We start from the raw sequence: 14,189 nt of genomic DNA on the forward strand, positions 1-14,189 counted from the left end.
CTAAAAAGAAACATACAGAGAAGTCTGTGAATGTTGGTGAGGATTTTGGAAAAAAAACACCATGTAAGACATGGGAGGAGTTCAGGTCTCCATGAAGGCCAGGATCAAGACTTGAGAAATGTTTGCAAAACTTTTCAATCTTTCTGGGACAGATGAAACTGAAGCAGAGCTCTGTGGGAATGAAGAGTATCAGTTTGTTCATGGGAGACGAGCTAATCCGGACACCGTGTCATGGAGGTTCTATGATGCTGTGGCGCTGCTTTGTTTCTGGAGGCACTGAATGTGAAGGATGATGATTATCAAAGCTTCTAAGAGTTAAATGTGCCAGAGATCTAGATTTGAGGTCTCTCAAAAACTCCAAGCACTCATCCAGCAGCACAAAGGAATGTTTAAAAATTAGGACGGACGGATTTAAATAATCCCCCATGAAAACCTACAGGGATGAAAAGAATCTTCCATTGCTAAAAGAACAGCGAACCTCTGGAACACGTATCACTGTAGGACAGAGAAGCTTTCGGATGACTCCAAAAAACATTTACCGTAGAGACCTCTCTAATCTTAATGAAGGGTGCTGGTGCAATTTGTCTTTGTATCATGACCATAACACTCTTAAACTCTAGATTGCATTTCTTTGAATTATTTATTTTCATTTCTGGTACTTACTTGGCTTTCAGTGTGTTTGTGTAATCCTTTTGCAAAGCACTTAGAGGTCGTGTTTGTAAATGGCGATATGTTAAAAAGGTTATTATCATTGACTTATGTTCTAGATGATGCGGTCTCATCGTTATCGTGTGTGTGGAATGTCAGGGCAGAGTCCTGTGAGCACCTGTGAAGATGTCTTGACCAAGTCCAGGAGAACGTCCATCTCTTGTGCTGTACAGGTGCTGTGAGGGTCCAGAGCTCTGGAGGTGCTGCATGGACAGACAATCGCTCAACACGTCCTGCTCCAGGTGAGGGCAGGGCCGAAGCTGTCGGTGAATATACAGGATTAAATCTAAACACTTACAAGGAATTGTATTTAGTCATATGTAAAAATCTGCATCTGTTTGCAGGATTACACAACCTAAGAGCAAAAAAAAACCAACCCCAAAAACAAAACAGCTTCAGTTTTGTCTATTTGCACGTTGGACTCTTTGTGCTTTCTTTCTTTTTTCTTTTTCAATAATGTGATTTTAAAGTTAATTTGAAACAGTAACTCAGCAAATAAGAGCACATTGAGAGTCAGGGAGAACCAAAGGACGGATCACACACTCCTTTTTGAGTCATGCATTGGCCTTGGGCTTGGTGGGTAAGACATCACTGTTCCAGCATGGAGCCAATGCAAAATTGCTTCTGTTTCTCTCAGTGCCAACAGTAATGGGGCAACCGAAGACACATTTCAGCTGGAGAGCTGATCACACGCCACGCAGAGCAAACCTAAACCTGAGAAAACGTGTGTCAGATGGAAAACTGGGACATCTGCCTTCTGGATCAGTGGAACAGCTGACCTCTGCTGTATACATCAGTGGATTTCTGTGTCATAAACCACTGCAGCACCAGCCACTGAACCTTTCCTCCTCTTCTCTTGAGGCAGGGATCAGGATACAATGGCTGCTTATCTGCAGCAGGCAGAGAGAACGATGCGCAAACAATGGTGGAGTGCAGAGAGCCCAGTCTCTTTCTAACTGTAAGCAACTCCATTGATGAAAAACAACCATTAATTTCCTTTCAGTGGATATCATTAACAAATATTGCATGTGAAAGAAACCCGTGATATGACTCATTCTTGTGTGCCATAAACTTCCATTTTTGCCAACAAACTAATAAAACACAGTGAGCCACAATAATGTTCCTTCATTCTGGGGAAACATGTGTGACTGATCTAACATCAGAAACATTATTAGGCCGATTGATTTTGACATAACATGTGTAAGTGGTGGTTTGATGTGTATTTTGGGAAAAGTCACTTAAAATCTATCCGCGCTTCATTGCAGTTTGATCAAGTGTTAAAGCAAATATACAGTAAAGTGAATCACCAGGCTTGTGTTAGCTTTGTCAGTTCGCCACATAACAGTCGCAACTTTGTAGTCCGATCTTTTCTTAAAAGTGAATCGTTACACAAAAATTGAACACAAAACTTTTTTCGCATGCAGTGCCTTTCGTTTTAATAACAAGTCAAATGTTTGGATATTGTGTACGTCAGTGGGTTTACATGCATATTTGTATTAAGCCTTCCATCGTACTCTCTGTCGTTGTCCTAGTACACAAGAACTGGGAAGAATCGATTTATTGATGAAAGTTTGTCCGCCTCCAGAATGGTAAATAGTGGTATGTCCTCTTAGAGCTGGTTTTAAGACTTTTGGTTTGAGTCACATACAGTATAAAATAAGGTAGTCAACTTCATGGTGTCCCTGTTAAACAGTGCGGTTCAATTGAAAAACTTAAAGAAAAATGGACAACTTCAACTGAGAAAGTGTGAAGTTTGTCTTGTCTGTTTTCATGCTAGAACCCACCATGAGGACATCTGCCTCGACTGTGCACTGTTACTTCATAAAGTACGATTTCAATTAGAACAACGCAATTAAATTAATTTTAAAAGTACAGTTCGACTTGGACTAGCATAATAAACTGACTTTTTATGGCATTACGTTAAAGTATGATTAGTTTAGTATAGGATATTTCACACATATAAAGGTAAAGAAAACGAAGACAGAGGATATATACAAGTAGGTGTGAGGGCGTGGCTAAAAACTGTAAAGGCCTATATGAGAACCATATCCAAAAGATATATAAAAGGTAAAAATACAAAAACAAAAACTGATTGGAAGTTACCAACTGGTGAAATCAACTCCAGATAATTTAAACACAAAATTTGTAGGTTTGTGTGATCAGAAATCCAAATATATCAATTCTCCATTTCAAACATACAATTTTGAGGGTAGTTTGAGCAAGCAAGTTTTTGACATCACACCAATAGGAGGCAGAAAGATGGAGTGTTGGTTCACTCAACTTGCAAAAGAAATATAAAGTTACTTAAGTAGTGACTGAAAAATGAGTTAGTGGATACAAGCACCTGGAATGACTGTCTTCTGTGTTTCACTATCGCCCCTTCAGGAATAACATGGCAAGGAATAACCTTGTATCACTAGACAAGATGGTCCAGTCCTAGCTTGATCATGTCTTCAAACTGTTCCTTTACCTTGACTGTGTACTTTTCAATGTTGGTTAATAGTAAGAAATAATAAATTCATGATGCCAAGAGGGTTAAAGATCTGGCATCGTTGATGTGAGTCATTTTATTAGCCAAAGCACTTACACATGGTCTGACGCAGACAACAACATAGTTTTCTTCATCATCACCTCCAACCATTCTTTTTTGTCTTCTGTCTGTCTCAGTGTTTCTGCCCGTCAGTCAATCCAGCCATAAATCCTCCTTTGATTATTCCCACATCGTACCCTGACAGCGGTGACCCATGAGACCTTCAAAAATATTCCTTTGAATTATTAAAACTACGGTATATTTTCTAATCTTTATTTGGGTCGAAGTGTTTTCTAACTAGCATCATTGATGTTGTGTTAGATGCTGTTTATCAGTAAACCTCTAAGCGCGTATCCTCCTAGGAATTCTTCTGACTGCCCTGAAGAACATTTATCACATGTAATTGGTGCTCTGTTTTCCTCACAGCGACGCTCCGAACAGTTTTCTATGAGGCTGCTCCAAGAGTGGAGTGAGAGCATTTGTTTGACATTTGTCCATAACATCTGGCCACTGGGGTATTCCACACTACAGCTTATTAACAAAGCTACGAGCACACATGTGTTTCCCTTTACGACTGAGCAAAGGAACACATCATCCAGCCTGCCACTATCCAGCTCCTTCCACAACAATGAGCCCATTCTCTCTGTTATTTACCCTCTTACTGTCAGGACAGGAATGGGCATTTGACCATGAACACAATGAAATGTGGTCAAAACTGATCTATTGTTGGGGAAACTATCCTAAAAGCTACTCCCAACTTTAAAATCCTTAAATTAAACCAATTAGAAGGATCTGCGGATAATGCTCATCAAAACGGACAAATTAAATCAAGTTTATATAATCTGCTATGCTGATTTGAATGAGGTCACACAGGCATGTAAACCCACTGAGATTTTTAATACCTACTGTATTATTATAAATTCAATTTTCCACTTACTGAATCTTTAGAGAAAAATTGGTTCAGAGCTCCCAAAAATATGAAAAAGATAAACGACAAGCGGCAGAAGGATTTCTTTCGCTTCTGCTTGTGTATGTATCACATTTTCATATATTGCCGTTCACCCACGGGCTTACCTTTCTACGCACCTGTTGCTCTTTGGCCGAGTGGATCTTGACATGTTTGCGCAGCGAGCTGGGATCTGTGTATCGCTTGGTACAGCCAGGGATCTGACATGCATATGGTTTCTATGAGCAGAGAGAAAGAAACTCACATCAAGTTTTAGAACAAACAAACACTTGACTGTGAGCGGGACAGAGTCGGGAAAAAAGCGGGGTAGCTATAAAGAAGACACCACAGAAACTGAAAAAAAATTCAGGAGTATAAATTGAAATGTGTTGAAGTAAAGGCAAGGTTGAGGTCCTACCTTTCAGCTGAGAAAGGCACAGAATTTGATGAAAGAGCAAGAGGGGAAAAGCATGGAAAGAAGAGACAATTGATCAATTGTAAAATAATTGAAGGGTTTTTGTTTAGTCTGTGGAAATGAAACCTCACCAACATCATCAAACTGCAGAACTAATATAAATACTAAGATGCGCCTGAAATACTACTACAGTGTTGTACTAAATATTTCATACATATCCATGCATCTATTGACAGTAGGGGGAAGTAGGTAAAGTAAATCGTCTGTGCGGTCATGGAGTTTCCTCATCATTTCACTGCAAATATAGCATGTAGCTTGCTGATTGAGGTATTTTCCCCTCACGGCCATTTTTTTTTCATCCTCAGGAATATAAGGTGGCCATTAAAGTGTAAGGTGATACAGGTCTTTATTAGCTCTGCCTCTATGCCTCAACCTTCTCTGTAAATAAGCCATTGTTATTCCAAGGCACTTACAGTGCCACTCATCTCCGCCATGTTTGTTTTCCTGAGCAACGCACCCAATACGGCGCAGAGCCTTGAGTAACAAAATCAAGCATGACTTCTGTGTAGAATAAATATCATTAAAGCTTGAAAATGATTTTCCCTCAAAGTGTTTTTGGCAGAACCAGCAGCTGGGCAGGCACAGCGAAGGCCTTAGCAGGGTGTTAATGTGAAGCCATAAGCATCTTGGTCCCAGATTAGCTGTATCGTTTGTCCTACTGCGGAAAGAGTGGGTGGTGGAAGAAAATCATTGACTGATAGAATAACAGTCCACATTCAAAATTCTACTTAGGTTAAAAACTGACTGATTACATACGTGGCCTGCCAACACATGAACACACATCAGGAAAATATACTGGAAATATAAATATCATAGAAAAAAAATGATGCTGAAAATATGTCTTTCCAGTTCGAGTTTGTAGCGCTGTATAATCAGCTTCAGAGAAAGTAAGAGGAGGAGCTGAGCTAATGTTTCTTTATCTGCATTTAGAGTCAAATGACAGCTCGTGAGATGACTGTGAACCCCTCCTGAGAATAATTTAGAATTCTGGCGTATATAAACCAAATCAAATTCACTGAATTTGACTGGATACCAATTTACAGCAGCTGCGCAGAAACAATTCCCTTTAATTTGGATTAACACTAATTTAATCAATTAATTACATTAAAGCAAATTGAGTTTATCAGGCAGACTCTTTCAAAGAACTAATCAGATATCATGTTATAGCTTGCCAGACATACAAGTCTGGTACTAAATCTCAAACATATATTTATCATTAGATGGAGCTTTATTTAGAAAGTTGATGTTACTTTCGAATGTGGAGCAGAAACCTCAGTTGAACTCATTTGACCATATTAACTTATTAGTTGTCTTGGCATGCAAGCCATGATAAAGTGAAGTTTTGGTGGGGTTACTGAGACATGACGAGTTGCAGTGATGGCTGACTCAACCTTTCCTCCCTTTTACACAGGTCAGAGAAACAGGCAAAGCTCTGTCTCAACTCAACAGCCCCAGTCCAAGTCTGTTACGGGCCAGGCTGCGACTCGGCCTAATGGAACTGATCGTTTAATGATTTGTAGCGTGTCACTGCCTGTGGAGCAAAAATGCCACGCCACTCACTGACTGACAGTCCGACATTGTCAAGATCTGGGAGTAGACGCTGAAGTTTGGACTTGAGGCAGGGGTACAATATGAGAAAACATTCAGTTACCCCACGCATATGCATGTTATTCTATAAATACTATGTTTTCAGTAAAAACCCTCTTATTCTTGAATGAGTATGTTGGACAGGACAAACACACATCACAGTAAGTGTTCTTATGTTGCTGGCCACCCAGGCTATTTTAACTGTTGGCCCAAGACAGGTTTAACATTAATCTACCCCGGTGAAACATTAAGAGAGAAGACAGAATAGAGACTTAGTTTCTGACCGTGTCCAGGTGAGTGCGTTGATGCTTGGCCCGGTCGCTTGAGTTGCTGAAAGCTTTCTGGCAGCCGGGGTGCTGACATAGGTACGGTTTCTCTCCTGTGTGGCTCCTAAGGTGGATCTTCAGGTTCTCCAGACGGGAAAATGCTTTATTGCAGCCCTCGAACTGTGAAGGATGACACACACACACGCACACACACACACACACACACACACACACACACACACACACACACACACACACACACATTATATATATGAAACAAAATGATGTATATAACATACAGAAAGAAAAACACTCAAGTTTCCACAGCACAACATAAGGTAATAAACATACCCACATGCAACCACACATGCTATTTACACCACATATGCATGCGGTAAAATGAGACAACTTGAAAACGTTCCCTGGCTCTTGAGTTTGGCAGCACTTTTTATCAAATACATGTCCACTTGAAAAACAGCGACATACACCTGATGCTACGCTAAGCTGTAGGGGAAACTGGAGCATGCTACACAGCAGCAGTTAATGGGTTGTAATGCATATCATGAGATAAGTGCATATGGCACAGTAGACTGACAAGTGCCAGTGACAGTAAACAAGCTCATATCCGATCCAGCTTACCCCCCATTTGATCCAAACCACTCAGCCAACGAACACCACAGATTTGTTAACACATGAATGATTCACAGCGCTTCTCACATGTCCGTTACTGCTCTTGAGTAGAAAAAATCCCTCAAAAGCCTGGTGGATGAGGTTCCTGCTGTCATGACCTGACAAAGTGTATGGGTGTATGGGAAGCGCAGTTCAATGTTACTTATATCCACCAATCCCACTTAAGTATTCCAGACTTAAATGACATAGGCTGCTGGTGTCAGGGGTCTTTCTCTGGACTTCCTCATCCTTGCTGTCCCATCTGAGAAGTAAATAGACTAAATAAAGTCGTAGGTGTACGGGTGACGGTGGAAACACAAAGAGGAGTTTTTGGGGAAGCATGGAAAAGCTCAAATACAAATGATTTATAGCAGTGAAATAAAATCAAGAAATAATATCTAGGATTTGATTTCCCTATGAAATCATGAAACAACAATTGTTATTATGTGTGACAGACGCTGAACGGAGGGCCCTCCTCTCTAGTTGAAACAGATCAATAACAGATTCCCAACATCTTAAAATCTATCTCTTCAACACCCAAAGTACAAACAGAATTTCACCCATTGTAGCCTGACCTTTAGCGAAGGGCTGCATGTAACAGATCAGTTAACAGCTAAGGAGAGAGTGACACCATTCTTCTAATGGGCCTCCAGCTTCATTTGGGCTCAGTGCTCATCCCTGGTCTCCTTCACTCACTCACACAGTACAGGCCCAGCCTTCTATTCACTCAGGCTCCATTTAATACAGACGAAACCTAAGCCAGTCACGTTAGAGCCGTGTTGGGTGACCTGTGGTGTGTGTGTGTGTGTGTGTGTGTGTGTGTGTGTGTGTGTGTGTGTGTGCGCGCGCGCGTGTATGCATTTGTGTGTGCATGTATGTGTGTGCGTGCGTGCCAACTTGTAATGCAGAACTCAGCAGGAGTTTTGCGCGACATTATAAGATCCTCTGACAAAAACCATATATGATTATTTTGATAGCGATCATTTAACAACAAGCTGTGCACTATAAATGTACACAAAAATATAAGGATGAATTCTAGCTCAAGCTTGGCCATGTTAGTATGCATGATGAGGAACATGTAAAGCAGTTGACACAACTTCACAAATGCATCAGTATTTAGAAATTAATTGAAAAAAGCCTGTATTAACATTGCTGCAAAGTAATTCCTTTGTTATTTTTATGCAATTAGGATTTAAATGCATTTTAATACGAAGTAATTCCTCAAAATGCATACATGATTAATATGGACACACACACGTGGAAGTAACCTTACGTCACACAGTGGAAACAAGTCATTTAGGAGTCCTGCCAATCAAATTTGTCGAATGGAAATGAGCAAGTCGGTGAGGGTGGGAAAGTTTCATAAAAATTCCAGCACAGAGGAACATCCGACCCTGCCATACCAGCCATGACAGACACGGTCTAAATACTAAAATATGGCGCCGAGCATTTGAGTTTGGAAAACAAACACTACTATTATTGACATGTCAAATGTGTGTATTTATGGATAAGGGAATAATCACTCTTTCATTGCTTTCTTTTCCGCAATACAAATTTGAAGCTAAATTATAGTTGTAGGGGTCCGTAGAGGAAACTGTGTTAATCATGTAGAGCATAGTATTACTCTGGACTAGCAGAGAGAAGCGGCTGAGTATGAGATTTTCCTGCCGGCTGGGAAACCGATAGTCAATGCCACCTCCAGGTATAAAACTCTGGGTAATGTAGAAATTTTATGCTATGGTAAGATGTTTTAGTGCGACTAATTTGAGGGTTAAACAACTTCTTTCAGCGAGTTCAGAAACTGTTCAAAACCTAATTCATTTTGGATATTTGAGCCGTTTGGAGCTGTTCAGTTAAATCTCTTGTTATTGAGGGATAGAAAAGTGTTTTTACAATGTTGATGTAGACATTTTTTTTTTGGTCCTTTTTCATGTTTTATGCTTAATTCTTACTGGACTGAGCAACGATAATAATTGTAAAGGTTTACGAAAATAAAACATACATGTCCTCTATATGCTCTACAAACAGTTTAAAAACAATTGGACTAAAATTCTAACTACTGCAAGAAAGTAACAGTGGCTTCTAACATAGAATTGATCTTTACCTTTGATGTTATCTATGAAAACAGTTTAGACAGCTCTAATCACATTAATTGCTTTAAACATGTTTAGTTTTCCTCTCTGAAACCTCCATCTAAGGTAAACTGTCAGATAGGACGAGGGGGAGAGGCACTCCATCTCACTCTTGAGTGGGGGCTTCAGTAGCTTGGTAAACATTGAGGATGACAGCGGGGTCTTGACATGGCTGAAGGGGACGAGAAAGCGGGTTGAGAAGGTGGACAGGCAGCTGATCACAACAGACAGATTATGGGCCAAGCATGCGGGCTGGTGGAGGTGCAAGTCCGCCTGAGGCCTTCATGGGAAATGACTCCTGACTGGCAGGGAGAAGACCAAACAGTGTCGTGGCTAAAAGGCAGCAGTGTGCAGCTCTCCACACATGCAGCGGCTCATTAGCAACCTGCAGGAGTTGCGCATGATGGGAACAAACCAGCCGTTATGGAGGGGCGTTTGGAGAAAATATGGCTGCTTCTGCTGACATGTGGAACAGAAATTTGATTAAAAGCCTTTACAAATGGTGTAAGAAGACAGATGAAGGGTCGAGGTAAGGTAGAGGTTTCTCCCTGTGGAAAATTTCTTTATTGTGATCGTCGCTGCCAAGGTCATCACCTACCGGAGCCATTTTTTCCCCAAGATTAAACTCCAGGATTTTCTCTGACACAACAGATGCGAGGACATCTCCCTCACCACTAACAGTGTAGCTCCACAGCTTGGGGGAGTAATTGTGGAGCAGGATTCTGACTAATGATTTGAAGAGGGAATTAAAATGTTTGACTGCTAACTAGCAGGAAATTCACAATTACTCTTGTTTAGAGGGCTATAAAAGAAAAAAGCTCCTAAAACCGAACAACCACTACTGACTTTCCGCTGTGACTAGCTGTACCTGATACATCAGTCTCCTCTGCTTCTTAGCCTGACAGACACGATGAAAGGCTGAGTTTTGGTGTAAAAATACAAACAACCTGCAGCCAAATAAAACATGTTATAAAGTGCCAAAGCTCAAAAGCAGCCTGTATAACTTTATAAGTATGAAAGTAGAGGTCGGTGGAAGGAGTTGGTTTATCACAAGGTGTCTTTCTCTGCCCTGACCAACGAGGAAAACCGCCAACACTTCAGGATCTGTTCGGAGGGAACGCTGCAGAGTGGAGAGCTGCGGATGGAAGGAACATGTGCATTTAATCTGCTTGCTTCCAAATGCCCTGTGGCAACCACAGCAAAGAGCAGAAAAACATAAATGGATGAAATTATATCCATATGATTCAATGAGACAGCTAAGGAGAGGCAGGTTTCTCATGCACTTCATCAGGATACAAAATTAAACACAGCTTGGCTAAAACATTCATATTACATAGTTTACACATATCATTTCCACTGTGAAGCGGGACCCTTTTAGCAGCCAACCTCATCTGTTGTGAATAGGGCTTTAATTTGAGTGAAAGATAGCATTGGATTTCTTCAAAAATCTTTTTTCACAGAGCAGGATAGACAAATTCACGCATACTTGCTTTGTTTTTCCTTGACACATCTTTTCTACTTCACTTGGAAAGCTTTGATTTATGAATGGGGAGATATGAGTGCACTCAGCAAATGTCTGAATGCATGGGAGTGTTGTCCAGATGCGAATTAACAAGTAAACAGAGTGAGGGCTCAGCCGATAAATTGGTGAGAGGAAGTACCCATGTAAATGACTAAAGAAATTGTTCTTAACAGCCATTTTGCACTCATGCCTGGATAGTTTGGGGGCCAGACCAAATACTATGTGGATGGCACAACAGGAAGCATTTCTATGATGACTAAATGAGCCTGCTCGCATAATGAGCCGACCCAGCTGTTCGGACTGTTTGCTGGAGATTGAGGAGGAAGAGCAGATGGATCTGAAGTGCTATTCCTGCGGTGGAGGCCTGGCACAGTACAAGTCTGGCTGCACAACAACACAGCGAGGCTTCATGGAAGCACTTAACCTGCTATGATTCAGAGGCCTCTGTTAAAATGTCTACCAGCTCTGCATCAGATTAGAGAGCTAAGATGTGATTTCCTCCAACCGAGCAGCCTGGGGTTTACCGGTTCACCAGGTTGAGGGAAAAGGGTCATGATCTCAAAGAGAGGGAGAGGACTGATGAGGAAACAGATATGTCTCGTGTGTTATCATGCACTCGACCTACTTCTGAACTTGCTCTGGACAACGGCTAAGGGTGTCCACAACTCCTTTTCATTATGATATTCTTCTGTCCACGGGTAACAGTACAGTTCCCGCTGAAGAGGCCACCTCTAAAACATAAAAGGCCACATGTGTAATATCAGTGTTCAATAGGAGGGGTCTGACTGTTAAAGTAGTTAGAAAAGCACATCTTAAGCTCTTAAAGGTGACTTATTGTGCTCATTTCCAACTTTATATTCTCTTTTTCTTTTCTTTTATTTACTGTAAATCTCCATATTGATGAGGTTCTTACGTAAGCCATACGTCTCACCTGCACGTAAAGAATATAAAATCATAATTGCAACATTTCATGCGTGCAAAATAATTAATTCGCACCAAAAATGTTTTTTTTTTTGTAATCTTTCTGGCCTTTTTAATAAATCCTCTCACTTTCCCTGTATCTTTAAGGCCCCCCCCCCCCCCCCCCCCCCCATGAGCCTCTGATTGGCCAGCTTCCCGAAGCCTGCTGGGGGGCAGCATTCTCAAGCTTGTGAGCCTGCTGTGGCTGGAGCACATGACTGTATCAAAGCATACGTCATGTGCTGTCATCGGCTCATCAGGATTGAGGTAGGAAAAAAAAACATGAGTAACCGCGTGTTCAGAGCTGTTTGAAGCCTGAGTTTTGGACTCACAGTGATAAATTTGACATTATATTAGATATAGTTACATATATGCAGTCCTGTTTAATGCCTTGGGCAGCTTAGTGAGATTAACACAAACAGTCATACAAACACACACACAAACACACACACATATATATATATATATATATATATATATAAAAGTATATGTAATGGCTCTATATCTTTAATGTAGGTTTTTTATTATTCAAACACTTAAAACATAAGTGAATGTAAAAATGTTCTTTTAAGAATTATCATTATCACTATCATGTGCAGTATTTCTAAAATAATCTGCAACAATCAGCTGGTGTTTTCAGGAGTAAATTTGTTTTTGGAGAAAACGTCCCATTCAGTACATCCAGCATTTAGATCTTCTTCTTTTTTTTCTTCTTTTTTTTTTGATAAGGCATTGACATTTTTGTTGTGTTTCGACAGTTTACAGGCAAACAAGAAGCAGTTACTCTAATCTAATAGAACAGAAAAAAAAGTGATTCCTGAATCTCAATGCATTATATTTTAGGCATGAATAAAATCTGAAAAGGAGCGATGTGCTGGAAATCAATATGATTTTGCCTGGAATTTCAAGTATTCTGTTGTTGTTTTTTTAATTACTACATTTATCTTTTGTTTTATAACAAAGAGGATATTGAACTCTTATTCTATCATCTTTTTTAATTGGCTAAAATACTGTTGCCAGATTTGAGTGAATGTGAGGATGTTCAGTTGACACTTGGCTTATGCTATTTGTGTGACAGAAATGTTACTCTGTCCAACAGAAAAACTGACCGTATAATTAAAAAAAAAATTTTGGTTTTGGATTTGGGTTACCATGAAAAATTAATATTTGTATTCAAAGCTAATTGCAGAGAAAGGGAATAATGCTGTTATGAATGCAGGCATAATGACCACTTGATATGAAGTTTGGCTGAGCCAACGCGCTCCGTGACGTCTCTTTTTAATGACAAACGAGCAATGGCGCTTTGTCTTGTGACGGTTTGTTTATTCGTACAAGCAGTCCTACCCATTTATAAAGACTAATTAGAGTGCAATACAAAGCTTCCACCGCCACATTAGTAACCATCAAGGCATTAATTATGAACCCATTCACGAAATCTGAACCTGCCATTATAAAGCCAGACAGGGGGTTACGCAATGAAAATCCTAAACATGATCTGTGTTCCGAGCCGGCGCCTGGACTGATGTTACTGGCAGTCAATGCAGGATCCTGTTTGACAGGCTCAGGAGCTACGGCGTCCTCTGACAATCTGTCCGGCACGTTTCACTCACACCTGCATGCATACTCTCTTACGCTTTCTCTGGCTGTCTCTCACTCTTCTGTCTCTTACCCCCTTCTGGCAAAAAGCTTCTCTGTCTGTCCAGCCAGCTACCATAGTGTGCTATACAGCTCAGTATGTTCAATGACTTTTTCCTGGTTTTTTTTTTTATTTATTTTTTTATTTTATTGGTGCTATTGATGCAAATTCAGCAACAGCAACTTAAAACAAAAACAATATATGCATATTTGTCGCACTGCATTTTCATTCAAACCCACAAGAATTTAACGCGATGACGGTCTAGTTCTGTCTTTGTCTGTTTCTAATCCATTTTAACCTGCCTTGTCAACTTCTACTATGATGTAAAAAAAAAAAAAGTGTGAAAATTGTCCAACAAAAAAAAAGAAAATGTGTCATATTAGTCCCTGAAATGTAACATGTCTTGTGACTGTATTTCATTTTGTGGCGGGTGGTAATGGAGAAATTGGCTTCTTCGGGCATTGCCACAGCTCTGGAAAGATGCCCCAGCTCTGACATCAAACCCTGACATTAACCATTCACGCTCTCAGGAGAAAAAAATACAACACTAAACCACAGCATATATAAAGAAAGCCAAAGAACATCGCCAGTAGCTATTTTCTAACACAGTGGAAGTGTATTCTAACAGATTTTTGCTTCAGTGAGAAAATATTTTATGCTGCAATCCATTTTCAACTTCATGCTAAGACGACTTTTCTTGTCGTGACACACTTGTGATTCCAGCGGATAAAGTAGATGTTTTTCCCAATGTTGTCGCT

General features: G+C 40.3%; 1 protein-coding gene across 1 annotated transcript in view; it reads right to left on the reverse strand.

Annotated features, from left to right (window-relative positions):
- glis1b (GLIS family zinc finger 1b) overlaps positions 1–14,189 on the reverse strand; it is a 69,838-nt gene that overhangs the window by 14,146 nt on the left and 41,503 nt on the right. Inside the window, exons 5-7 of the mRNA XM_086223986.1 lie at positions 6,531–6,692; positions 4,313–4,423; positions 827–968 (exon numbers count right to left, since the gene is read on the reverse strand). Coding sequence (XP_086080112.1) covers positions 827–968; positions 4,313–4,423; positions 6,531–6,692 — 415 coding nt within the window. The remainder of the gene's footprint in view (positions 1–826; positions 969–4,312; positions 4,424–6,530; positions 6,693–14,189) is intronic.

Source organism: Aulostomus chinensis, chromosome 14 (assembly GCF_037954235.1).
Source record: "Aulostomus chinensis isolate RoL2024-O1b breed Wild chromosome 14, RoL_Achi_v1.0, whole genome shotgun sequence".
NCBI classification, from domain to species: domain Eukaryota; kingdom Metazoa; phylum Chordata; class Actinopteri; order Syngnathiformes; family Aulostomidae; genus Aulostomus; species Aulostomus chinensis.